The following is a 27,030-nucleotide window of genomic DNA, read 5'->3' as shown; positions in this document are numbered from 1 at the left end:
AAGGCGCATTTCATATTCCCACGGTGCATTGATACCACATACATGTACTTTGTACAAGCCCCGAAACAGCACGAGGATAAAGCACCGCATCTTGCTGTAGAAAGAAGTATACAGATAGCCAATCCAGGACTGGCAGCAATGATGACGTGTAAATAATAGGTGAATAGCAGTACCATCCTTTGATCAGCGTATCATAATGAAATCAGGTAAGGTCAAGGAACATTGATTTTCCTTTTTTTTTCTTCTAATGCTTCAATGCAGAGTGCAAATACTGAAAAACACCAGTTATATTTTATAAATATATTTAGTTTATTACGGTTGTATCTCTTTAAGAGGCTCTGAAACTACGCAGCTGCGGCTATCTGGAGCGCTTGGCTGAGTCTCTCACACACCTCCCACATCCTTCCCACTCTGGCTGTAATGTATTAGAAAAGTACTGGTGAATTGATATACCTTGGGGAAACACCAATCACAGACACAATGAGGCAATAGAATGGAAACCTAAACAGGTAAAGCCTGCATGCGTGTTATTATGCAGTCATATTGTTTGTATGATACATATTACAGGTGAAGGACATCTATCGTGTTACACTGCCGCAGCCAGTCAGTCAGATGTTATAATCACACTTGGCTAATACAAATCAGGACCAGAAACTGCATGAATTGAATCATTTAATATTGCATGTCAATTGCAGTAGGCTAGGGTGTTACTTTATTCGTGCCTTGACGTTTGTGCAGATGTGTGTTGCCCTTTCCTGTTTATCTTGTTAAGAAGCAGTGGTTGCTGTGTTCACAGCCCCTTGAATACTGCAGTGGTGCTGCATCAAGCGCAGACGTGCTCGTGAATGTGACGAGGAGCGCAGGGCTTGGAATTCTCAGGTGAGCTCTCTCGCGTCTGCACATATTCCGAAAGCAATATTTACCAATTCAATTCACATACGTGCAAACTGTAATGAAAACAACACGGTTTAAAATAACTATTCGTGCAGTATTATAAGAACCTTTAGATTTTTTTTTTTTTTTTACATGGTATGAGTTCGGTTTTGTAGTGTCATGTATCCGTGCGTTGCTTTTTATTTTCAAAGAACGTTCTCGACACAGTAGAAAAACGATTATTTTGTTGTTGTTTCTACCCAGTATATTACCGGGATTAAAACTAATTAACACGGTTTACTTTAATTTGGAATTGGAAGCTGTCTATCCGTGCAATCGCCGCACTGGTTTCTTTTTTTAAAGACTCCTTCAGGATCCAGGTGAGCTACCTTTACGTTGCATAACAATAGCGCACTGCACGCCGAGGATTATTGTAGAGTACTGTACCGTTTTTAGCGCATGCTGGTCTAAAGGTACACACAGGCCGAATAGGTGTAACTGGCTGAAGCGGGTCTTCATTGAAATGTAGCGTGCTGTTCAGAATCCTGCATTAGGCCTCAAACGTTATAGCATAGCCTTAAAACTGTCTTTTTATATGCAAGACGTTGTGCATTTTGTGCCCCATTTTGTGTGCAATACCACCAAAATAAATAAGGCCACATTTGTATTATTTGTATGTGTTTATTTATTGTACAAAGGTCTGTAAACGTGCACACGTAGTAAACTGAATGTAACATGTTCTGAGTGTGTCCGATTCCAGCCAAGCAAGTGTGCAAACAGTAATGCTGGTAATAAGTATTCAAGGCTGTTTGTGCGTCCATGAAACACTCTCACAACTAATAAGGAAGAACAAGTGTGTGCTGTATTTCAAATAGGTTCCTCCTTTAATTAATGCACTTGTGTAGTGCTGCTTGCACTGGAATGTTGTCATATAGTTGCCTGGAGTGGGATGCTGCCTGACTGCTGGCTGCTGAACTGTAATCCAGTTCAACACTCCACCAGCATTACCTCCTTGTAATGCCTAGGGCTGAGGCGATTGTTTAAGAGCCCATAGTCTTGTTTCATTCATTTTGCAAGCAGTGGAAATGCAGCAGTTGTGTGAACGCAGGCCTGGCAGACAGTAAAGGAATGCTGTCGCTGTGAAAGGGAGGAGGACAGGTCCAGATTGGCACTTCACACATCGCCTGCAAGATAGCTGCTCTGCTCCACTTACTGCTGAAGGAAGCTGTAGATTGAAGAAGTAATAAGTCTCCTACACCTTGGGTGCAATGAATGTTTATAAACAGGCAGGGTTATTTGGGGAAATCGGTCAGGATACCTTTAATTATACTTCAATGCAAATACCCTTGCGTCGGTTACAGAGCCCTTTATGATCCGTGCTGGTAGTCCTGGGAAGTCGTCTGGTGTCTCTGCCTGCCAAGTGTCACTGCTGCCATGTGCTCAGTGTTTTTTCCCCACAGCATCAGTGCCAAATGGCCAGCTGATTTTGAAGTGGCCCTGTATGTAAATACTTTAGGATGCTGTGTGACAGCAGTAGGTTAAGAAAGAGGTCTGGGTTTGCTCAGTTTAATGCTTTGTATTTTTTTCTGATGCATTTCCCTTTATTTTTGGTAAAGATGTTAATCTACTTGACTGACTTTGTTGTTTTTATCTTGTAGCAGCTTTTCTTTCTCGGTAGTAATGCTGCATTAGTTGAGTGTTTTTCAGGCTGTTGGGAGACAGCTCGGGCATGGAGCACCCTTTCTAGATGTTGGTGTGGAAGTTTGCAGGGAAAGGATGCTTTTAATGCAGCTCCTATGTGATCCGCAAACCCAGTTGTATTTGAAAATAAATCTTGAACACTAAAACTATGATGATAACAAACCCTATACATCAAGAATACACATGTCTTTTGTTTTGAAGTTAAATCCTGTACAAAAACAACTTGCACAATCATCATATCTCTATGCATCAAGTGTTATGATTCATTCGTATTCAAGGCGGACTCTGTTTCCATGGAAACAAACCCTGTCATGAACAGTTGGTGTGTCCTCTCTGTTGCTACTAAAAAGAATTAAGGGGGGGGACTGCTAAACCATACTTCCTGGAACTGGCGGGGGCCTTTGCAAAAAAGCTCTGGCATGATTGCAGATTGAGAAACAAAGAAATCATTTGTATCTCACAAGGGTAGGGTGAGTAAAGTGGACGTAAATGAAGTAAATTAGTCTCACTAGTCGAGCGTTTGCTGTGTTGTCTGGCAATGATGCTGATGGAGTGGTGGTCTTTTCAGACAGGACCAGTAGGTTCAGTCTCTTGTGCTCACTTCATTAAGCTGTATTTATTGGTGAATGCCTTGGGTACCCGTGACCCAGTTACCTGGTGTTGATGCGGACGGGTTCCTCAGGTCAGGGCTAAAGGAGGGGCAGTCGCTTTCATATCTGTGTTTATTTTAAATTGGTTTTCAAAGGGGCCTAGACATTGAGCTGCGTTAGAAATGTGTTTTTTTAAACTGTGGATAAATACAACCACCATTTAAATCATTAGAAAACAAGCCTCTCGAGTTTAAAAAAAGTAATAAAATACAGATTTTATGACCTTCTCCTCTACTGAGACCAGCATTGTTTTTAGACCATTTTACTTGGTGGACTTTACTTGGAGTGATTTATCTGCCAATCCTTTTCTTTTTTTAAGTCAGTGTTGGTCACATGGTAAAGATTTAGTGGTATACTTGTAGAGCCTACAATTTATTATTTTTTCAAATGTTCAGCCAGTTTATTTTTTTATTCCATGATTTCCTGTTTTGACAAGTGGTAATATGAGCAAGGCTAATAATAGGGTTGGGAGCTATTGTGACATCATACTGGGGATAGTGTAACACTGGGAGAAAATTACCAAGCACTGTGCGCTGTTTAGATTCAGAATCAGATTCAGAAGAGATGGCTACATGCCGTAAACACTCCAAGCCCTGCCACCAAATAGCCAGAGCATATCAGTTCAGAATGAAACTACCTTTTAAGGAATGTATACAAACTGGAATGTCAAGCAGGGCTGGCTTCTGATTACGTGTGCAGAATAGTAAACTCTGCAAGTATCTTGTGAATAGCCTCCCATTAATCCTATTTCTGGAGTGAGATATAACATGTGCCAAGTGTTGGTGGTTATAACGTTATCTGCCTTTTTAATGATCATGGGTGTCTTGCAAGGAGTGGCATTGAGCACTACTCCCTCTCTTTCTGGGCAGTGTGATGTGCTTTATGAATATTCTGATGGGATTTGAATACAGTTTGATCCATTGCTTTTTACAGCACTCTGTGCTTGTGTCATTCAGGCTTCATCATTTCTCTGCTTTTTAATTTTCAAATGTCTTCCAGAGCAAGTTGCCGTGTCAGTGTGACAGCTGCAAATTGAAAGCTACTAAGCACTAACGTAAGCATTAAGTAAATGCATCCATTTCCTAAAATACTTTGGCCATTGATAAAATGGAGAGCTGCTTCTTCTAGAGAGTGGAAGAGACATGCCTGTCAATTGTCTGGCACTTTAAAGAACCTCCTGTAGTGAACCGTTCTTTCAGAGCACTGCTAGTTCAAGTTGCATGTTTCTTCCGCAACACACATAGCATAATAATATATACTGTATCACACGCTACCAATTGCTTGTCGTGGTAGATGATGAAAAGCAAGAGAATTGTGTTTTTCCAAATAGGAACGAAGTAACCGGGCCATTCATGTTGTTGCTTTTTTTTTTTTTTTTAATTTATTTTAAAAGTAATTACTGTTCAGCTTCTCCAGTCTGCGTGTGTCCTATTGAAACAGCTTGAGTATTATCTGGTGCTTTTCAGAGTCGGTCCTCTGACTTGTGACTATGAGTCATCCTCCTGCTGGTTTATACTGGAGCTGCAGGTCTGCAAGAAATGGGGACAAAACTGTTGTGAACAGCACAGGCCTTGCTTGGTGTGTTTATTCAGACGTTTAGCTGAGTCTTTCCGATGGGGACTCATTATTCACATTACTCTCTCCCTGTTGTGTAAGGGGATTGCATTTGGGGCCCCTAGCTGGTGCACTCTGTAATACTCAAGCTCAACTTTATTCTAAGGGGTGAAGATGCTGTGTTTCTGTGCAGATGAAACTCCATCTACTATTAATTACTGTGTCTTTTACTGCTGGAGATATTAAAATCGTTTTTCACAAATAATGCTTCAAATTAAACATTGTAGTAAGTACCTTGATAATACTGGCCTTCTGCTCTATACTGATTATTATTATTATTATTATTATTATTATTATTATTATTATATATTTGACAAGGGCTGTACACACTGAAGGTTGTTCAAGGAGTACGTTACCCTTAGTTTACATTATTGTCTTGTTAGATTACAGTGACAACCTCACTCCTGTCATTGCCTGCCTCTGCTAGCATCCACTTCCTGGGGGTGGGGGGGCCGTTCTGCTGAACAAACAAGCCCGTGTATTGTAACAGAGTGCACTGTGGAGGAAATTCATTGCTACGCTAGCTTTATGCTTACTATGACGTTGTGTTTGTATATTCACCTCAGATTGATGCTGCTCCATAGATCAGCTCCCATATATTATTTTTTATTGCCCTGTAAATCTTGAGTAGTCTTTGAAACAGTTGCCTGCCTGCCCGCTTGCTCGTGTCTCTTGCTGAAGAATATAAGACAGTCCTGTTTATCAATGTCACCTGGTGCTCAAGCCCAGGCAGCCACAGAGTGCTGGCAGTTCAGTGTCATTTAGGTGAAACTGCATTACGACTGCCTGCGTGCTGCAGTAAGGGGAGGACCGTTTCCTGTGTGCAGCTGGAGGAATGGTGGTGAAGGATTAGTTAAGGACAAACCGCTGATGGGAACTTTAAAGATAGCAAGCAATCTGGAGCCGATCCAAGCCTTGACTCTGTGGGACCAAGCCTGCGCAAAACAGGTTCTGTTATTCTGTAAAAAGGTCTGCATGGAGTATTCACTTGCATTGCATCTTGTTTTCTTTGGGGTTTTTTTATCTGCAGTATTTTCACAGTGGTAGCGTTCTGATCTATCCAGATTCACTGTAATGTGTGACTTGAAGAACGGTGTTTCATGCAATCAATAATGTAATGCATTTAACGTGTGTGATCTTAATTGATGGATTTATATCAGTTGTGTACATTGATACTGTAGTATGTGCAACACAAACGTCCTAAACTGGAGAATGATTTAGCTACGTGCATATTTGCCTTTTGCTGTCATGCTATCGCTCTGATTGTTTCTATGGCATCAAAGGTGCTGCCTGCAATGGAAACAGAACTAGCTTGCATTTCATTGTAATGTGTTTTTATAAAGTGTTTCTCAGTGTTAATCAGGGAAGCTATCCTATTACATTGTTGCTTGGCAGCTCTACTGCAGCACAGGTTCATGTTTTAATATTGCAAAAGCAGTAACCCCTTGCCTTGCCTGCATACCAATAACATGCATTGTCCCCCAAGTGCTGCTGTTTGTTTCGGATGACACCTGTAGACACTGGAATACCAAAACTCAATATGAATATGAGTTGGAGACCTTTCACCTCTCCTTGGGCTTGTACTTGCTGTATTTAATGTTTGCTGGCAATTGCAGCTATAATGGTCTCTCCTGCATTGCACAGCACTGCCCTATAAATTCAGTGTAAACTATATTGTAGTAGCCAACAGTTGTGTATGTGTTTGGACTTTCCGTCCGCATCCTGGGTGATTTTGATGTTGGGGTGGTCTACCTATTTGATTCCAAGTTTACGTACAGTATGCTTATCCCACTTGACACCAGTACTTCTTTGCAGATGTTGTTTTATGTGCTGCCATTGTGGAGGGTGGATGATGTAGAGCAGCTACATGATTTTGCAGAGCGCTTTGGGGTTATAATTCTGACTAGATGAGGTATCTTAATTGGTGGAGATGGATGGATGTATATATGCATGCATGCCAAAGTTGCATTTGACCCTACTTGTTGTCCAGTTGCGCTGGAAATTGGTATATCTTGAACTGTTTATCTGATTTTGATTGAACTATACATGAGCAGGTGCTTTCCTATGTAACGTGGATGCAGTCCACAATGACTACAGTGCTGTATCTTAGTACTGATGTCATTTAATTAAGTGATTTATTATGTTTGGTCTTTCTTCTACTTCCATTTTCCCAACAAGATTTGCTGTTGATGTACATGACAGAGCTTCAGTCTAACTTTGTTCAAACAGAGGCATCGCTGCAAAATATATTTTTATTTTTATACTTTTTGCAGCCTCGTGAATGATGAGTCAGTAATGCAGCAGTAGATCCTTGCATCCAAAGATTCATAGACACTCGCCTGACTTGTTTGGTTACATCAATCCTTTTTATTTGTTGTGTGGTTTTTATATAGATGTTTAATTAATCTTGCATTCTTTTGGAAATGATACAATCATACAACACTGTTCTATGCTGTGAGCAGCAGGCTTGCTAACCTGAAACCTTGGGCTGGTCTTTCTTTACTTGTTCAGTGTGTGCACAGTATAAAAAGTCAGTGCATTTCTGTGGAATCCTATCTTGTCATTCCTTGTATCCTGTTCACTTCATTGTATATTTGCTTATTTATTTAAGTACTGCACCATTTTACAAGGAACTGGGGGGATTGTAAGATAACTTGACTAAAATGATAATGTAACTTTAAAAGCCATCAAAATGTTGTTTTTTTGAGCTTCTTGCTCTGTAAACCAGAGCTGTCACAGGCATGTTTGGCTAACAAATAAAAACAGAAACTACTGTATTGTGTAATCTGAACTACAGAGCACAAAGATGCAGCCACACTTTACAAAACTACAAACTGCCCCGAGGTGCAGTAAGCGAGCCCATTGGGCTGATGGCAGTATTGCTCAGGATGGGTTACGCTGATGAGTGCACTAAGAGATGGCCGTCTGTTTCTGTTTCCTTGCAGGCTGAGATACTGAAGAGCAGCCCCTGCAGTCTGTGACAGCGCCTGTCTCCATGTCTGCCCCAGCGAGCAGGAGGACTTCCACTGGATCCCGCAGGTAGCAAGCTGCCATGTGAAAACGCTCCTTGTAATCCTGTCATCATGTGAAGATGCAACTCCTCTCTCTTCACCCTGTCTCTTACCGTCAGGGCACCATTGCATTCAACTGGCTTTCATACGTTTAATAGGGGCTGTGTGTAACATTGCAAATAATATAGCGTTACAATATTCAACCACCAGGTGCTGCTGTTGAAGTGTATGAAAAGGTGGCTTTAAAGGAGAAGTGATTTTAGCCAGAAAGTCTGCTTGTGGAAGATGGTACACTAGTGTAAATCCACTGGAGTCAGCAGCTTGAGGATTCAGTTGATCCTACTATTGCCCATTTAGCTTAAGTCTAAAATCCAAAGCTAATCGACTGCACTCAAAAAGAGCTACCTTTTCAATTTGGAAATGGCTGTGTGCCTTCTTTGCAGAATACAGACGTTAAAAGCTGCTTGCTTGCAGTTCCTCTGAACATACTGCTGCAAAAAGAGCTCAAAACAAAAGGAATAAGAAACAATAACTCTTGTGGAGGGGAAGATGATTTTAAATGTAATTCTGTTTTAAATGGCGTGAAGAGTGAAAGATGCCAGCTAGCCTTTTTTATCTCTTTTTCTCCTCAGATTCAACCCTCTGAAGGCTCTGCAACCGAAACGCCGCTTGCAACAAATGTTGTCTTCCCCTTCAGCGTGAGATTTATTGTATCTTTTACCATTCTCTTACACTGGCACGCATCTCTCTCATCTCAGAGCTGCATCAACACTATACACGCACATCCCACCAGTGCACCCTCTGCACGCGGTCTGCCCTACACACCCTACCACTGCCCCCTCTGCACACGGACAATACAGAATATACAGTGAAGACTCGTCTATACCACTCCACTTATTTTGCGGATTTGTGTGCGCTGCAGTGGATCTCTGCCAGAGAATGGCTGCTGCTGTATGTTTCATCCATTGTATCTGTTGCTTTTCCATGTTTATGAATTGGCATGGACCCTTTCCCATCTGAATGAAACAAAATGTTCAAGCCCAGTGATCTTTGCCGATAATCTGTAAAATAATTTAATTCAGTATGTGTGCTGTGCAGTGGAAACAAGGTACTTTGACAATATAATGGGAAAGGGTATTGCTGCAAAGAGACCAACACGCGAAACAAAACCTATGCACCATTGTGCCACGAATACAGCTCTGATTTATACCTGGGTTATATATCATTAACGAAGTGACTGAAGTGGTGATTAATGCTTTGAGAATGTGAGCCCATGAAGTAGAAAGCATTAACTTATGTTCTAGTGAAGGATGGAGGGTGTTGAATTTTTAAAGAACTCATATAAGGATTCATTTTCAGTGTTTTATTAATCACTTTAGTTAATAGAATATGTCTAATAATAGACCCAGCAGAGCAAGGTAATCATTTATAACTGAGATTAAAACAAGCTGGCGGAGATGCTTTCATTGTATTTTTTTTTACATTTCTCTGTATGCGTTCCCTCAATAATTCCCATTGTGTTGCTCGAAGTCCTAGTTATTTTGGGAGCAGTAGGCTCTGACAACGCCCCTCTTCCCGCCCCTTGCAGGCGGCAGACTCTTCCGGTCAGTCCAGGGATCCGGGACGCCAACTGTACCTCCTCCCTGAGCAGCAGTAGCAATTCAGGATCCTGCAAGGGCAGCGACGGCAGCCCCACCACCAGGTAACGCACAGCACACTGCAGAAAACGAGAATTGGATACTGTAGCACTATAACGAGACCAGTGTTGTTCACGTAAGCACTGTGATGCACAATTGGGATGCACCGCATGAAGGGTTAACTGTAAGGTGTTTCAAAATTCCAAATCGGAACCATGGATGGCGTATCCTCATTCTTTCCAGTTATGTTAATTTGCTCAGAAATGTTTCCCACCCCCCCACCCCCCCTTAGGAAAATGTGTCAGCATGCATCTCTTGGGTCTGACTCTCTGTTTGATGAATGCTCAGTTCTCCAGTATTTCAGTATTCCTGGTTTTCAAGAATGCAGTCTTTCCTGGGTACATCCACAGCAAGACTGTAGATTACCAACAGTATCCCAGCTCAGATTTTTTGTTGATTTCAAGTTAAGATTCCTTCCACCTGTATTTAAAAATGTGAAGCGTGTATAAATAATGCAGTGTAGGTTTGTGCAACTAAAGGGGAGTAAACCTTGTTACAGATCAAGCCTAGACCAGGCACCGGGGATGTTTGTTTGTTTGTTTGTTTTAAGTAATGAATTTCTTTGCTTGTCCTTGCTGGTATACCCAGACGGCACATCAAGTATGCGTCGTGCAGCGATAATCATGGGATCAAGCCTCCCACCCCAGAGCAGTACCTGACCCCTCTGCAGCAGAAGGAGGTCTGCATTCGGCATCTGAGAGCCACGCTGAAAGAGACCATGGACAAAGCGCAGGAGAGGTGAGGGTGTTGGTAGTGTGTGTGTTTTTATTTTTGTGTGGTTTTTTTGCTCTATGATCATTCTGCAGCTATGGCCAAAAGTTTTGCATCACCTAGAATTGTAGGATTGAGACACAATAAATATATATCTTCAGCTGGATGGAGAAAGCTGAAGAAGGACTTGTAGTTCAAAACGTCCCCGAAACTACAAAATGATATCGCAAAAGTCTACCGGAAAATATAATAGCACAGTATTTCATGTTAGATTTCAAAAATGTCACATTTTGTTAATGTTTGCCAGTTTTTCATTAAGTATATGGAAAACTACAAAGCGGTATGTAATTCAATATCTTAACGTAACGTTATTCAGCAGGTTTCATTTGACTTTATGAAGCAAAATGAGTTCATTCTATAGGGTGATGCAAAACATTTGGTCATAGCTGTAGGTTTCGATCCTGTAGATCCTGGCGCTCCGTTCTTTGACTGCCTCGGTCTGTCTGCAGGGACTCGGAGATCGAGGACCTGAAGACGCAGCTGTCCCGGATGCAAGAGGACTGGATCGAGGAGGAGTGCCACCGCGTGGAGGCGCAGATGGCGCTCAAGGAGGCCCGCAAGGAGATCAAGCAGCTGAAGCAGGTGATAGACAACGTCCGGAGCAACCTCACTGAGAAGGACCAGGGCATCCACGAGTACTTTGTGGAAATCAACAGCCAGAACAAGAAGCTGGAGACCCTGCTGCACAGCATGGAGCTGGCACAGAACGACTCCCCCAGAGAGGAGGGGGCAAGAGGCTTGACCCTGGAGTCCGCAGGGGGGTCCCCGGCCCGATCCCTTACCCGCAGCTCCACCTACACCAAGCTGAGCGACCAGGCAAGTGCGGAGAAGGCCACTGACTTTCCCAGCTTTTCGGCGGAGGAGACCATGGATAGCGGCTTTGTCGGTGGAGAGAGCGGCAACAGCAGGACAGAGCTCCAAGAGCAGGGCTTCTTATCTGAGGATGTCTCCCTGCTGACCACCTACACTGCCGGCTCCAGGCTCCCCCAGAGCTCCACCTACGAGAAGCTGGCGAGCTGCCTGAGCAGCATGGAGATGGGCAGCAGCAGCAATAACCACCAGCTCTTCCAGGAGATGAAGGAGCAAGCCATCCAGACGGACTTCATCCAGTACAACCCCGACCTGGACACCATCATGGAGAAGGTGATGAAGTCTCAGGCCTGCAGCCCCACCTCCGCTTGGATCTCCGAAGCCAAGGACATGGACCTAGTTCATTTCGACCACCACTATCCCTGTGCGGTGGACCTGGCTCCCAGTAACCCCAACGCAGTAATCGCAGTGACTGGTATTGAAGGGGCCATCGCTGAGCCTACAGTGCAGCAGCCCACAAGTGCCAGGGGGCAACAGACTACCATAGACATCCTGGAGATGGTGGAAGTAGTGTGTGATGAAGGGGAGGAGGAGGGGGAGAACAGTGAAGCCTCTGCAGAAATGAGCATCCAGAAGAGCTACTGGAGCCGCCACTTTTTGGTGGACCTGCTGGCCGTGGCGGTGCCTGTGGTGCCCACCGTGGCCTGGCTGTGCCGTGGGCCGCGTCGGGAGGGCCAGCCGGTCTACAATATCAGCTCTCTGCTGCGCGGCTGCTGCACCGTGGCCCTGCACTCCATCCGCAAGATCAGCGGCGGCCGCCCCGTTAACGGGGGTACCCAGATCTGATCTGATCACCGACGCCCACCTCCTCCAGCATTGCACTGACACAACCGCACTCACAACATGCATTGTTTAGACACTGATTGTAGCTTCTGCTGTACCATGGAGGGGGGTGGGGGGGGCCGTCAGCTTTCACTTGGGTTTATAATAAAGCGATGAGCAACATGTGGAGGCAGAGCCTTCAGTTACAACTGAAATCTGAAGACCTTTTAGCCTTCAGATGTGAAAAAAGCATATATATCTCTAGGAATCTGTTTGTGCAAAACACTTGAATTGTGTGTATTTACTGTTTAATACACTATCATCCAGTTTCACAGACCCTGATTAGCACTAATCCTGGACTACCGTAAGTAGCATGATTAGTCCTGATCAGAGTCAATGAAACCAGTCATGGATGCATTCTGTATATAGATCTATTTTATGTGCAATATGTAAATATTAAAAAAAATTAGGAGAAAAATAAATCCATGTGCACACACCGCTCCCTTGAAAACCCACAAATGTATCTTTATAAAATGCAAAGCCCATGTTCGGTCTCTGGAAAGAATAAACCACTGGAATGGGATTCCAAGAAGCCTTTTTATTTCTCTCAGGCTCTGGCTCTGCTGTTGCTCGCTGCTCACATCTGCAATTTTCAACCTGAAATTAGCTTTCTCTATTGCAGCCAGTTGAGTTTCCTCTTGCGTTTTTGGGCTTGACCTTAATTAAAATCAAATGTCTATTTAATAAGTAAAGCCCCTAATTTAAAAAAATATATATATATTATTTTGGAAATACCAAATCTAGTTCTTTAAAATATGTTCATTTTATTTGCACTATTATTCACTTTAAGACATTATTACTTGAATTTTTGATTGCTTTGCATGACTCAACATTGATGTCTCTACGTTTAGCAGGGGCAGTTATTTTTTATCCATGTAAAGTATTGGTGAAAGTAAAAAGGTTACGAGTTACTAATTGTAAATACTGTAGAACAGTCTGGTAAAATAGATGCATAGGACACACACTGAATAAGTGCATTGATTTATTTTGTATCAAATTGCACAGAATATTTAATCCAAGCTGTAAATTGCCTGTCTGGAGTTGATCTAGACTCAAATGTATTTTGCAGAGTTATCCTCTCTCTAAATATATACACTGCCTTTTGTCATTTTTATTTTCTGAATGTGTGCAGCATTGGCTTTGTTAAAGCTTGACAATCTTGTGCTGTCGTTCTGTAAATCCTGGTGAGAATGGCCACTGTGTTCGTAGAACATGCTAGTTCTTGTCATGCTCAAGGTTCGCGTGCTTTATTGTTTTCTAGTCTGCCACAAAGTTCTACCCCATTTAAACTTAACGTAAGATGCTCTAGAAATAAATATTTTATTAGTTTATTGTGTTTTTGTGATTGGTCGTTCTGAAGGGTTAAGTACAAACCTGTGCTGGGCACGGGTTAGCCAAGTGGTAGAAGGTAGTGAAGTGAGTGGCTCTGCATGGAGAAATGTATTACAAACCATTCCTTTAGGGCAGCACAGTGCTCAAAGGGAATGGAGGTCTAGGTGGTTCTACCCTGCAGGGATAAACCACAGCTCCATTTGCATTTTAACTGAGTATTGCATCCACCCACCTATCTTGTGATTTACCCCTAAAACCTAGAGGTTGGGGGTGTTTTCCCCAGTGCTGTAAAAAGCTATACAGTAGAATTCAGCTGTGTCTTATCCCAGCAGAGGATAGGTTGGTCAGATGAACCCCTGTGCAGTTTAATCATGTTCAGGTCAATGGATTAGAAGTGTGTTTAATACTCGCAGTATGAGAGATGTTCTGCCTTCTTTATAGAAGTGACAAAGCCATGTGTACTACTGTTCACAAAATGTCAAGCTGCTTTGCGAAATGTTATTTCGGAGCCTGTGATATAAGTGGAAAGTTTTTAAAGAAGCTTCAGTAACCAAAGCCTTGCTCGTTACCCAGTACTGCAGTCCTTTGTCTTCTCTGAGTCTGCCCCCGTGCAATGCCCATGATTTTAGGGAAGGGAATATTAAGCGTTCTCAAAGAAACTGGAACATTTTGACCACCAGGTGGCACTGTGCACAAATTAAAATCACATTTAAAAGTAAAAAAATAAATATATTTAAAAGATGGAGGATTAAGCAGTAGTAATATGAATGTGCAATACTAATAAAAACAAAAAATAATTTGCATCCTTTTTTTTTTTGACTGTAAAGCCATAATACGTTAGCATGGATTGATGGATGCAGTCATCACTTGTAGAAATGAAGTTGAATTTATCAGGTTTTATTAGATGAGGGATGGGTGGAAATAGCCAGACAGAGCGTTCAGGAACAGCAGGTTATTTGAGTATAGCACGTAGGCCGTCCCCTCTGATTAATGCTTTTAGTCTTATTGATTATGTGCTGGAGAGGAGTTGAGGCTCCTGTTGGAATGGAGGATACTGGGTTCAGAAATGAGGTTTGCGATGATTGGTTCAGACATTTTTTTTTTATTGGATCGCTCCAGAAAATAAGTGTACTTAATTCAGTGAACCTCTTCCTTGTATGAGATTCAGGCATCTTAAACTCATTACAGACCAAGAAATATTTAAGAAGTCAAATGGGTCGGCAGCTGCTGTCAGTTTTTGTTTTCTTAATGTTGTATCTCGGTTTCCAATATTCTTACGTGGAATAAAATATAAATAAATAAAAATATTTGTGGCTAAAATATATGTAACTTTAAGTGTCCCTTGTTATTAATGGGAACATAGCACCATGTTGAAACTATTGACCTGTCTGCATATCTCTAATAGGTCACTCGACACTGATGCAAGCGATTCAGTTTGGTAACGCCCTTATCACATGACCAATGGGGCTTGGGTCTTACTGCTTCAGAGGGAATTCAACCGGTTATATAATATATATTGCAAAGCCTGTTCCTGTTCAATTCTATTTCCAATTCCTTAGAAGGAATGATATGTAATAATTGTTGTGATTGTTTAACTGCTTTCATTTGAAGCCAATTCGATTGACTAAAAAACAGTGACTTCAATTTAAGTAATTTGTTGCCACTGTGAGAAGCTCCTTTTTAACAGAATAGTGCTTCTTGCAATTGTGATCAATGATGTGTTGGAACTGATTGAATTGGAATTGCTTTTAAAAAGGAATTGATCCCATCCCTAGTCTTGTGGGTGTATCTTTGAGTTGAGTTGCTCCCTGTAGAAGCCATGTCATAACTTGGTTGCTGATTACTGGAGTTACTGTTCCTATTTTAAATTGTTCGAGTTATTTCATTTAAAGTAGGTGAGCAGGGTTCTGCACACCATCACCATGATGTTGTTTATGAGCAATCTATTGTTTTGTTCTTCTTTGTTTTGTATACAACCAAAGTTCTCTTCTGAATGTGTTTGTCTGGTTCCTTCGCACTACTTGTTGTGAGTGAGCTAGTGTATGTATGGAGGAACCCCTGGCCAGAGAGGGGATGGGAAGGGAGTCTGCATTGTCTTTCCTCTGGGTTATAGGTACAGTTTTCAAATCTGTGCCTAGACGTTGACACATGCAGGAGAATCGATTCTAGAACAGAAAGGGTCCAGATACATATTCATGTTTCCGGAGAGCAAGGAGCCCCTAATCTACCTGTCTGATGAAGTGCTTTGTTTGGATATTATTAACATCTCCCTGTTTTCCGAGATAGCACAGTAATGGGAATTTCCATTCATCCACGTATTGGGATTGGGGAAAACAATCACAAAAAAAAACAGAACCGACCAGTTCTGATATCACAAAGGGGTAAGGATTCTCGTTCAATAAATCTTTACCAATGTAACTTGACTACTTTGCCTAAGGTAAGGTCTAGTTGGATATTGCACAGAGAAGAGGATTTTAATTGGGACTCCACTCCTTCCCGCTGCTTATCTGAGCACTCTCTGGTTTAGGGTGTAACATTATCAGGTCCAACGTGTCTTTCATTGTCTGGTATAATAACTATATCCTGTAGGGCCATGTTGTGTTTGTGTGTGTGATTGAGATGCGTCCGATCCACTTAATCACTGGCTTTGTCTGTGGAACAAGCATTTGTGTTAACTGTCAATGGAAACAGTGTGGGGGGAAAAAATAAGTGCGTGCAGCTAATGTCTGTCAAATAAAGGTATTGCAATATCTGCTGTGTACAGACATCGCTTCCATTCATTTCTTTGTACCGTTTTCACGTCACCATATTGTATGGAAACCAAAAGCCTATATATTAAACAGCACGTGAAACTCCTGTGTATTGTTTATATTGTACAATAGGATAGTGTCCAATTTGCGTCTGTGCAGTTTTGCTCACACACGCATGTAAACCAGTTTAATCACTGTCTCCTGGTGACCTTGAGCTATTATGCATAAATCATTTTAATAATGCATGTTCTTACCCACCCCTCATACAGGTTGCATGTAGCAATGCGTCTTGACAGAACTGAAGAACCACTTTGTAGTTCTCCCGCAGGTATGCCATTTCCACAGTGATAAATAATCTCATTGGCACTGTGCGGTTTTGTAATTTTCATGTTTGGGTCTTGCTGGCGCCACCCAGTGGAATAGAATTAGAATAAAAGGTTGCACCCATTGGTTAATATGACACTAGTCTTGCCTAAGGGAGGTGTATTTGTACTCATTAAATAATGCACGGTCAGCGCACTCTGAAATCATGGGCTGCCACTCATTTTCAAAACGTGGGCACTGTGCATTATATAGTGCAGTGTGATGAGGGATTGTCTTCTGCAGTATATTCTCGTAGAGTATATAGATGTTTTATGATGACATACATGGAAGGTCTTGTACATAGTACCGTATCTGTTTTGTGCTTGCTTGTCATTTATTTTTTGCACAGTGAGTAAGTGTCCGGTGGGGGGGTGGGGTTCTTCAAGGTCTGAATCTCTTTGGTAAGCCTACCTGTGTAATTACTGCGTGCTCTGGAACTTCCCTTTTCAATTTGCAAGAGGACAGAGATTTAGCAAAAATAGGATTCGGTTAAAGAAATTATACAACACTTTATTCTTTTTTTGTTTGCAGATTATACTGAATACAGATCAGGTAGATTCTAAAATTATAACAGCATATCTAAAAGGGTTTCATTTGGTCCATTACTGGGTTACTTCACGATACATTTCTAAACCACAAAAGAAAAAACATAATCTACTTTTAACTCTTATTCATAGCTAATAAAAACTTTACACTTCCTCAAAACAATTAAACAATAGAAAAAAACAAGCATCTCAGTTTTGCTGAAGTAGATGAAATGATTCAGATAAGATATGATCACTGTGGCTATTTTGGTCCTTAATTACGCAGTAAAGAGACGTTTTTACATCATCTCGGATTCCTATGATTTGTTACCTGAAAAATGAGCCAGACACCCAAAATAGGAACTGATAGAGCCAGCCGTCTATTCACAATCAGTCATGGGTTATTTTTGCTCTCTATTTCAAAACCTGTGACTTCGGTCCTACCTGGGCAACTCGGACTAGCTTGTGAGTAAGAAGAGACGGTCGTTTTTCTTGGAGCCAGCTTATTCTTTCAGGTTACCAGTCAAACTGAAGCATGCACTGAAGAGTCACTATACCTGGGATATGTGACTATTCTGACAGCTTGAAAACACATTGCATTTATAAAAGTAGAAAAAAAATGAAATGATTTTACATATAAAACTAAAGTTTAAACCGTAACTGTTTTATATAAATGATGCTAATCTAAACCAGGTAGGTCAACAGAAGAACAATAATCTTACAATTATACCAAGAGTTATTCAGGGTGCAAATAGAAAGTGATTTTGAGGCTTTAACAATACAGCAAGTAGATTCAGAGAGACCCATGAAAGGATGAAGACACCGATGGCACACATTTTCTTTCTCCATGTAAAGGCACCGTTCTCTTCCTCACACCTCCGGGATGGAGTGGTCCATCGACGATTTCAACAGCCCCGAGGCCATGCTGGAGGAGGAGACAAAGATCAGAAGTTGCATTGCTGTGCTCCTGGACTGCTTGTTGGATTAAAACAGCCTTGATGGTTCAATGGCAATGGGCGTGGCTGTTGCTGTCTTCAGCAGGGAGCTGAATGCACTGGCAGGTGTGAATATTGAGAACGGCTCCATTTTCACTTGTGCTTTAAACTACAGGGCCTATTACTTTACTTACCGTTTGACCATGTGTTCATAGATAAATTTAGGCATGATGGTGATGGTAATCGCACCTCCAGATGTGGTCAGGATGTCTTTAATCTCAGAGTCCTGCAATACATACACAAGATCATGTTCAGAAATCCAACTGGTTTTATTTCAATAAAGACGATCAAGTATCTTGTGCAACATTAATAGCACATTAACAGAATTAGACTATATTAAATGAGCGATTTATGGGATAATGGTAGTGCTGGGACTAAAACAAGCAAGAAATGTAAACTATTCAGTGAGTTAGTTACTTCCGTAGACCTCGAGACTGCATGAAAGGCGAGCAAACCCTTTAATGTGCTCTATCTGAACTCTCTCGTACCTTCAGCCCGATGACGTTCTGCCCGTTGATCTCGCAGATGTTGTGTTCGGTCAGGAGGCCGTTCCTGGCGGCGGAGCTGTCCTTCACGATGGAGGTGATCTTCCCCTTCTTGAAGATGAACCCGACGTGCCCGGTGCTGTCTTTGTGCATCGTGAGCGTGCGCTGGAACGGCCTGGAGAGAGAAATCAACAAACCATCAGCCCACACAGGCCAAGCCTGCCCCCTTGGAATGGCTGTTTATTTGCTACCTCAATGGTTCTGGCTGCAGGAGCCTTTTACCTAGACAGAAACGTGTAGATACATTTTGACTACTTGTTTCACAGCAAACACAAACAACTTTGATGCGCATTTAAAATAGTCTAATGTAATTCTCATGGGTTTTGGATACATTCAATTCAAATATTCTGGTATGAAATGCCGCAGCCGTTCTGCCTACCTGTCTCGCACAATGAGCTCAATCCTGCTCTCCGCGGCGATCTTCAGTGCCTTGTGTGCCTTGTCGAAGCTCCACCCGGCACAGTTCTGTCCGTTTATCTGCAGGACCTGGTCCCCAAAGCGCAGGCCAGCCAGAGAGGCCGGAGAGTTGGCCTGGACCAGCTGGATGAACACACCCTGCCGGGGAACACCAACAAACCTCAGCAACTGCTCTGCTTCAGGACCGATCCACACGGGACCGTCGTGATCAAAACAACCCATTCAAAAGGTTTCACTTGCCTACTCTTACTGGTATGCAAAACGGTCTCTTTATTGAAACTGCAGCAGACTGGATCTCGCAAAAGAATAAAACAGTTGTAAAGTTTTGCAAAACGTCACAGGCTCAGCCGGTGTACTCACATTGTCGACGTTGCGCAGCCGGAGCCCCACCTTCCCGTCCTGGTCCTTGCACAGGATCACCTCCCTCATGCCCTGCTTGATCTCCGCCCTGCGCAGCCCCACGTCATTCCCTGTGACCGGGGACACCATGCAGCCCAGGGCAGACGGCCTGGTCGCCACTTGCTGCAGGTTGACAGAATCGGATTGAGAAAACCCAGACAAGCACAGGCTTTAACCACGATACAACACCGCCACCAACGTGACAAACTGGAACAGTTCAAATAATCCATTACGCTGGTCCACGTCTGCCTTTAGATTGTACATATTTTTCTTCCTGGCTCAAGCTGGTGTGCAGCTCCGGTATGTGCTGTACTCAGCTTTAAATCTCCTGAACATAAGCAGGGATGGAAATAAGACTCCTATTGCATAGCAGTTTCACCTATTCTAGGTTTTACTACGAGCTTGATTAGCCGCAGTGTTAAGGTAACAATCTCAGGTGTGTCCCATTAAACTCCTAGTAAAACCAGTAACGGATCAAACTGCTATACAATGGGAGTCTTGGTTCCAGCTTTTAATATATAAAAAAAATATATATTTCCGTTAGCAAGTACTTAATATTACGAGGTTAGTGAAGTCACAATGACGAATACCAGCGGTTCACTCTGAAATACTCACATTACCAGACGCAGGTAGCAGGGCCAGGTTCCTCTGAACCTCATCACTGTTGAGGCTCAACCCCATGTAATCTCCCAGCTCCTGCAGGTTGGGATACAGAACTGACAGAAAAAACAGGATGAAAATAGATTTAGAATTGGATATGTGTGTCCCAGCATTGCTTATTCAACATGCAGGTGCATTACCTACAGTGCATGCAGTTACCCTTAACTGATATTTACTGCATGCACTTTACACACAATTCTGTGAGTGTGAGGATGAAACTCCATACATTGACAACATGTATTTAAAAAAGTACAGCGCAGGTTTGCAGTCAGCATCCCCTATTTCAAGCAGCATCGGTATGTGTTGCTCTTGGTGGGGGAGCGAGTGAGATACAACCTCAGACTGGTACCTTTTATATCCCTTTAGTTCTTTCCAGAACATGAACTATTATCAGGTGCACCTCTTTATCAATACATATCCATACATGTGGAAGGTGGATGCTTGGCATTTTAATGTGGGCTGATTCTATAAAAACAGTCCCAGGTGAAGGGGTTAATAATAGAGACAATACAAACTGATGAAGTTCTGTTGTGTGTCATCCCTGCAGAATATAAACACACCACGGTGGTCGCAGACAGCTGGCTGGAGATGAGAGCGGGCAGGGTTGTGTTATTAGGTGTGCCTGGTTGGGTTTACACCCAATTCTTTCCAGGCATCGAGCCAGCATGCCATGACAAAGCAAGGCAGTTGGGAGTCTGCTGGAAAACTAGGAGTTTCTTTCCTGGCCGGCACAGCGCAGAGCAAGTACAATGCAGGGCGGGGGGGCTGAAGGAAAACCAGATCCTGCTCAAGGGCACACAGCGGGAGCTGCTTTTAGGATTCTCATTCAATAAGATTCGTATTAGAACACTCTCTCTCGTGGGCTGCAATAAAATTGCTTTGTTTATCTCCCTTCAGCCAGCTACTCACAAAGTGTGCGATCTTTTACTTTCAGAATCCAGGCAGAGCGCTCCTGCAATTAGACTGCATGGATCACAGCCCTGATTATAATCCTTAATAAGATACACAACTCAAACAAGAAGAGGTTCTTCGAAGTTCTGCTCAGTCCCGAGATGGTGAATTGGAACATTATAATTCTGTGCTTTCAGTGAAGTCAGCTGGTGAACTTTAACTGACACGTTCCACTGAAAACAGGAAGCAGCTTGCCCTCCCCTTATCCAGGACACACTGAAAAGCAATTATTTTCCTAAAGATGCGACTAGTTGAAGACGGAAGCAGCTGCCACTGGTATTTGCAGACATGTTACTCCCATCTCTGTCAGAAGCAAGGCAGCCCTGGCGACTCCCTCCGCAGGGCAAGAGCACTCTGGTTGGCAGCAGTCTCCATGGCAACAGTCAACATGCCACAAACGAGAAAACAAAACACAGGCCTTTCATCCTCCCTCACCCTGAACCCCATTCACCAGTGAATTCATCTACTTCTGACAGCTTGTGTAGGGTGACTCCTAATTATACAGACATTAATGTTCACAGTTTGAGCAGCGCTCTCCTGGCAAAACACTGACCCGACATCACCAATACAAACGATGTATTAACTGGTTACGATTAAGCAGGCTATGAATTCATAAATAACTCCTGTAACTGAATTTATCTTGCATATAGACGTAGAGACGCTGCAAGCCCCGGTCCTGAAAGCCCACAGTGTAGCTCCCGCAGAGCCATTTTATATCATCTGGAACACGCAATACTGATGCAGCTGCAGAGGAACTAAAGCCATTGCAATTTACTACTCCTGTGCGTTCAGCCTCTGACAAACCTGCTTTGTAATGTCATTTTATTTTACATTTGAAACTCAGTAGGTCCAGTAGTAGTAAAGCATAGTGATTAGTGTTGGTGTGCACATGGATAGAGAGAGGGAGAGCCCCAGACTGACCTGGCATCATTGCTGCTCCGCTCTGTACCGCCCCTTCTGAAGCTTCCTCTGCAATGGCTGGCGCGGCTGTGCTGGCTGCAAAGCTGGACTGCGCCTAGGAGAAGGGAGCATTACAGTGAGGAAAGTGACAGCAGAGAACATACTGGAGTAAAACATGTCAGACACTGTGTATGCACTGGCATCCGAGCAATCAGTCACATGGGAGATCCCTTTACTGTTCCATATTAAACAGGATTGCGCGACGTCAAATAAATAATAAAAATGGATCTTCAAGTTTGTTACTTTAGAACTTCAACCAAAACTAGTTTACAAAACCACAGTAAACAAGTCGTGTAGCCGAGTCAAGTCTAAAACGTGTCAAATACTTTTGGTTTGTTTTTTGTGGGAAGTAACTTTTAGAGTTTCAGTCACAGAATATCACTGGCTTACCTTCATCACCTTGTCCACCTTCAGGTCCTCCAGGGAAGGATAGAGAGACATCTTTCTGGAAAAAGAAGGAAGAAAGTTTATGTAATGGATAACTAATGAGAAATGAGACTGTGGGGAATATCAGAACACTGAATAACCACTCAGAGTTATTAAATCAACGTCAAGGATGGAAATAAGACTCCTAATGCATAGCAGTTTCACCCATTCCAGGTTTTACTATGAGCTTGATTAGCCACAGTGTGTACAGGCAACTAGCTCAGGTATACTAAACTCACAGTAAAACCAGGGATGGATCAGCCTGCCCTGCAAAGGGAGTCTTGTTTCCATACACTTCTCTTCGATTAAGTTTTCAGCTGAATTGGTAAACAAAATCAATGCAATGATCAAAAGGGTGACGTCACAGAAGTGTTTTAATGGGGGATAATCCACAGGCTAACACTGCAAGTCTGTATACGTTACATGAACACATGTCTGAAGTTTAAGCCTGTTACAAGCTTTCAAACAATGGAATTTGTTTTTAACCTGTGTGCAGTTTGATCTCTCACACAGTAGAAACGCTTCCTGTCAGTTTATTTTTGTACAGGCAAGGGCGTTGATGAAAACCAAAACAAATAAATATTGAGTGGAGCGCAGCGAAGGTACTGTACCAATATATTAGGGAAGGTAAGACAGTTTTATGATTTTGAACAACCAATGCAACACAGCTGTGGAATCTGTCTATTAATAACACGTTATGCAAGGTACATAAAACAGGTAGGGCTACTGTAGATAACACAGCAATGACGAATGAAATGAGATTGCATTTAACGCTGCATGTTCATGACGCACTTAGGATACAACCAGTTTCTCCTACAGCCTCACGTGACGGTCTCAGTAACCTACACTGACAATTCAACATTCCTGTCGTCTTACATAGTAGCCTTTGAGCGTTTATATTTTCAAGCTGACACTTCCCACCCTCACAAAAGAGAACTCGCCAACTGAACTACAACAGATCTTAGTCACCCTGTTCAGTTTTTCAAGGTGTCTGTGAATGTGAAGAGTTAGTCCTGGAAAGACTTTGAAATCAATGTTGGAGCAGCCCCCTCGCCCACGTTAGTCTGCACTTATTACAGCCCCCCTGCTATACTTTCTGTGCTGGTCAGTGGAGAGGGAGTGTGCCATTCTAGTGAGGAGATAGGACTCTTAACACCTTGAATTAATACGAGCTTGATTTGCTCCAGTAGCAAGCTCAGGTGTGTCTTACTAAACTCATAGTAAAACCAGGAATGGAGCAAACTGCTATGCAATGGGAGTCTCATTTCCATCATGGAAATAAAAAAAAAAGTATCCCTTTTTTGGGGGGGCAATAATACAAGCTGTTTGCAACAAGAATATAAAAATACTGATGCAAATCTAGGAACGCACAAATGCAATGTTCAATGCACTCAGTGAAACACAATGAGGGCAGTCATTAACGTCTCTTCTCTCCTCTCTGACGTCACTAATCATACACCAAGTCAAATGCTGTGGTGAGATACACAAGGTGATCCAGGTCTCTGTTTCAGTGAAACACTGGGGCCCTTTCAAAAAGGAACAGGCCCCGCTTGTATAAAGAGGTTTCCAGGCTTGCAGTGGTGAACACACGACACCAGCCCCAGCCACAGATGACATGGTCTAGCACCACACTGGCATCCTAAAGGGTAACTGCACTGTATGCAACAGTGTACTGCTGTACCATCTGAAACAGTACTGTATCATGTAAATTCTTGTAATCTTCTGGGCGCTATGTGCACAAGGATTTATTGTAAGAAACGGGACGTGGAAACACTTTTTTGGTCATAAGCCTTTTCTTTAGAATTTCAGGACAGTTCGTAACCTGCCTGCATGAAAGGATTTTCTTTTGAAATGCTTGTTATATTCTTCTATCATAAAGGAAATCTGATATAATGTATTTGTAACACCTCCTGATCTGGCACAGACACATTAGTCAGAACATTCAGTTTTGTTAAATGTATCCTTTTTCGAACGCGGAACGTTTTCCAGAACCTGTATCAGGAAAGCAAGACGCCAATTTGTAAATGCAGTAGACAAAGACATTTCCACAAGGTTAGATAATCCGATACCTGGCACAGCACGACACTGTCATATTATTATTTGTTTATTTAGCAGACGCCTTTATCCAAGGTGACTTACAGAGACTAGGGTGTGTGAACTATGCATCAGCTGCAGAGTCACTTACAACAACGTCTCACCCGAAAGACGGAGCACAAGGAGGTTAAGTGACTTGCTCAAGGTCATACAGTGAGTGAGCTGGGATTTGAACCGGGAACCTCCTGGTTACAAGCCCTTTTCTTTAACCACTGGACCACACAGCCTCCTGATCATCATCACTTCCATTTCCTTCAAGTAAAAAAATAATAAAAAACTCAAGCCCTGGCTCTGCCTGGACCGCAGCTATTACGAATGCTAAATGGGCCGCACTTAGAGCGCTCCTCAGAACAGCATGGCTCATCAAAGGCTTTTAAGGGCCCTCAATTCCCTGCTGCGTTTAGAAACAAAGGGTTCATGACAGAGTTATTGGGAAATCACATCTCTCTGACTGAGCGAGAAATTACATCGTGAGGTTTTAGAGAGCGTGAGAAATGCCTGCATTTGCGAAAAGGACACAAATCAAAGCGTGCAGAATCTGTTTGAGAAAGCCGAGTAGCATTCCGGAACACAGACACTGTGTTTAGAGCAGTCTCGAGTCCCTGCTTGTGCAATTCCAATGGGCTTGTTTCAAACAACACACCAAATAATACGAACGAGGGGAGGCAAGACGGCTCATCAAGAGGATTAGCACTGCGTCTTTTTCAATTCAAATCCTTACAAAGGACCTTAGACTTTGTTTTCACATGACTGTAAAGACAGTATGTTTTGCACCCTGGTTGCATTTCCATCTTGTGATTGCTAATAATGCGAGGCATGTGCTTTTGCTCAATATGTTGCAGCAATAGGGCTGTAGGGGAAACCCCAGCATACAGCATCGTCTACACTCAACATGCTTTTCACAATACGTCATGAGGGTGCACAACAAGAGAACTAATCAGAAATCATGTCTCTAATATTAATATTATACCAAGGAAACATGTCCATAGATAACCCCATCAGAGACTCCTGGTGTGAACCCTTTACTGCCCTGGGTATGTTCCCATACCTACTAAAGCAATGTTAAATATACTGGACACAGGGCAGCAAAGGGTTAACTACACCCGAGCCTCTATCAGGTTTGTGGCTTTCTGAAGTTAATAACACAGTCTATCTGGTTTTGTACTATTTGCATGATGCTTTAGCAGAACCCATACCACTGCAAATAAAGCACAGCGGTTACCTATGCATTACGCAGACAAAGGTATGTAGACCCTTTCCTGTTACTGCGGTTTGATGCATTTATACAACGGTACGTTACATTTTGAATGGCCTAACGCTGAGTGTCTAGTGTCTCTAGTCATGCACCGCAGCTCGTACACTAGTTTGTAGTTACTCTTAAGACGGTGCGTTTTTGTAACTCAGACACCAACCTCATACCATCACTTTATGATAACTGCTTTCAGGTGCAATAGAGTTTCAAGTTGTAAGAATGTGATTACATATGCAACAGTTACGTATGGCTTGGGGGTTGGTTCATTTTGGTATGTGGGTTTCCTATTGCATACATCAACCGGATTTGTATTAGATAAATAGCAATCGTATAATAAAAAATAACAAATCAGTGCGTTTAAAATATCACAAACATCATTCCAGCGGCGGTTAAGAAAAGTTCCTGAGATGGACTCGCTATAGAAGTCGCTCAAGCTCTACTTGAACTCTCTCTGGGTTGATCTGGTCGGATTCCAGCATTATTATTACGAATGAGGAAATGTTTCACATTAATACAATGTGCGTACATGTATTAATCCCAGCTGTCTGCCTGTGTTTCCGGAGCCTGGTACTAATCAGCAACACCAATTAAGCAACTTCGTTCATTTCTGGGTTTTTTTTTTAATTATTTTTATTTTATATTATTGTACCTGTAAAATGTTTTCGTAATGTACATAAAGAATAACGTAACGCAAAATCTAAAGCTTCGCCAGCCCCGACACGCGTCCTTCGTCCAGTCACAGTGTTGGTTAAACTGGCAACTTGACTAGTTTGTAATCCTCGACCAGTTCTTTTGTTATATTTTCTATTGAACATCTTTGAACAAAACAGAATTTCATCAATTCAGATAAAAAACAAATACAAACAGAACAACTCACCTTGGATCTGTTGACGATATGAAAAGGTAAAAAACAGAAGAAACTCGAACGACAAAATAAAACAACAGATTACGAAAATATCTGGACCCCTCCTGAGTTCTTCTATCAACACGAAACACTGAGATCACTTCCTGCTTTTCGATCGATGACGTGTTTGGCTACACGGCATCAGCTGACTTTTTGTCACAAGGATGTTCATCGCGTTTGGGAAAGGGTTCGTCTAAGACAACCTCAAATCTAAGCGCTCCGTGTTAAATTGCTTGAGCAGTAACACAACATGCAAGCTATTGTGTCCTTAGATTATGTTAATTGAACGAGCTATTCGGTATTGCTGGAAAGAAAGCCCACGGTTTACAATAGCAGTCTTGTACTGGTCACTTGTGGCATGTTTATTATTATAGATCCATATTATTAATTGTATTTATATCTACTCTTGGCTGGGGTTTTAAATATAACTGTCTTAAAAAACACACACA

The 27,030-nt window shown here is 42.4% G+C and overlaps 2 protein-coding genes across 7 annotated transcripts; one reads left to right on the top strand and one right to left on the bottom strand.

The window, feature by feature from the left end:
• The first annotated feature begins 137 nt into the window (after window positions 1-137).
• Window positions 138-14,665, top strand: LOC117429816 (syntaphilin-like). Of its 6 annotated transcripts, XM_058990831.1 has the most exons (7): window positions 320-509; window positions 797-879; window positions 7,784-7,877; window positions 8,482-8,547; window positions 9,438-9,551; window positions 10,135-10,284; window positions 10,767-14,665. In XM_058990831.1, exons 3-7 carry the CDS (start codon window positions 7,834-7,836, stop codon window positions 11,971-11,973), a joined length of 1,581 nt encoding a protein of 526 aa, XP_058846814.1. In that variant the 5' UTR covers window positions 320-509; window positions 797-879; window positions 7,784-7,833; the 3' UTR covers window positions 11,974-14,665. The 6 variants fall into 6 exon arrangements, with proteins under 6 accessions (XP_058846819.1, XP_058846817.1, XP_058846814.1 ...); XM_058990834.1 differs by lacking the exons at window positions 320-509; window positions 797-879 and adding an exon at window positions 139-206; XM_058990832.1 differs by lacking the exon at window positions 797-879.
• A 2,278-nt stretch (window positions 14,666-16,943) lies between these two features.
• On the bottom strand, window positions 16,944-26,714 carry LOC117428408 (syntenin-1-like). Its single transcript, XM_034906023.2, has 9 exons — window positions 26,555-26,714; window positions 22,296-22,350; window positions 21,867-21,960; window positions 19,950-20,050; window positions 19,296-19,457; window positions 18,898-19,073; window positions 18,462-18,633; window positions 18,108-18,199; window positions 16,944-17,903 (listed from the first exon to the last, which is right to left on the bottom strand). The coding sequence occupies exons 2-9, from the start codon at window positions 22,344-22,346 to the stop codon at window positions 17,849-17,851; spliced, it is 903 nt and encodes a 300-aa protein (XP_034761914.1). The 5' UTR covers window positions 22,347-22,350; window positions 26,555-26,714; the 3' UTR covers window positions 16,944-17,848.
• Between the last annotated feature and the right edge of the window lie 316 nt (window positions 26,715-27,030).

The sequence above is a fragment of the Acipenser ruthenus genome, chromosome 18 (genome assembly GCF_902713425.1).
Source record: "Acipenser ruthenus chromosome 18, fAciRut3.2 maternal haplotype, whole genome shotgun sequence".
In the NCBI taxonomy this organism is placed as follows: domain Eukaryota; kingdom Metazoa; phylum Chordata; class Actinopteri; order Acipenseriformes; family Acipenseridae; genus Acipenser; species Acipenser ruthenus.
This window is presented reverse-complemented; position numbering and strand designations above follow the sequence as displayed.

What these genes read in the sequence shown, in the direction of transcription:
- LOC117429816 (XM_058990834.1), top strand. Translation starts at nt 7,834, where the DNA reads ATGTCTGCCCCAGCGAGCAGGAGGACTTCCACTGGATCCCGCAG. An exon ending in ATGTTGTCTTCCCCTTCAGC is followed by an intron (nt 8,548 to 9,437) that starts GTGAGATTTATT and finishes CGCCCCTTGCAG; the next exon opens with GCGGCAGACTCTTCCGGTCA. An exon ending in GACGGCAGCCCCACCACCAG is followed by an intron (nt 9,552 to 10,134) that starts GTAACGCACAGC and finishes TGGTATACCCAG; the next exon opens with ACGGCACATCAAGTATGCGT.
- LOC117428408 (XM_034906023.2), bottom strand. Translation starts at nt 22,346, where the DNA reads ATGTCTCTCTATCCTTCCCTGGAGGACCTGAAGGTGGACAAGGTGATG. An exon ending in AGGTGGACAAGGTGATGAAG is followed by an intron (nt 21,961 to 22,295) that starts GTAAGCCAGTGA and finishes CCCTTCTCCTAG; the next exon opens with GCGCAGTCCAGCTTTGCAGC. An exon ending in TATGAACACATGGTCAAACG is followed by an intron (nt 17,904 to 18,107) that starts GTAAGTAAAGTA and finishes CTCCTCCTCCAG; the next exon opens with CATGGCCTCGGGGCTGTTGA.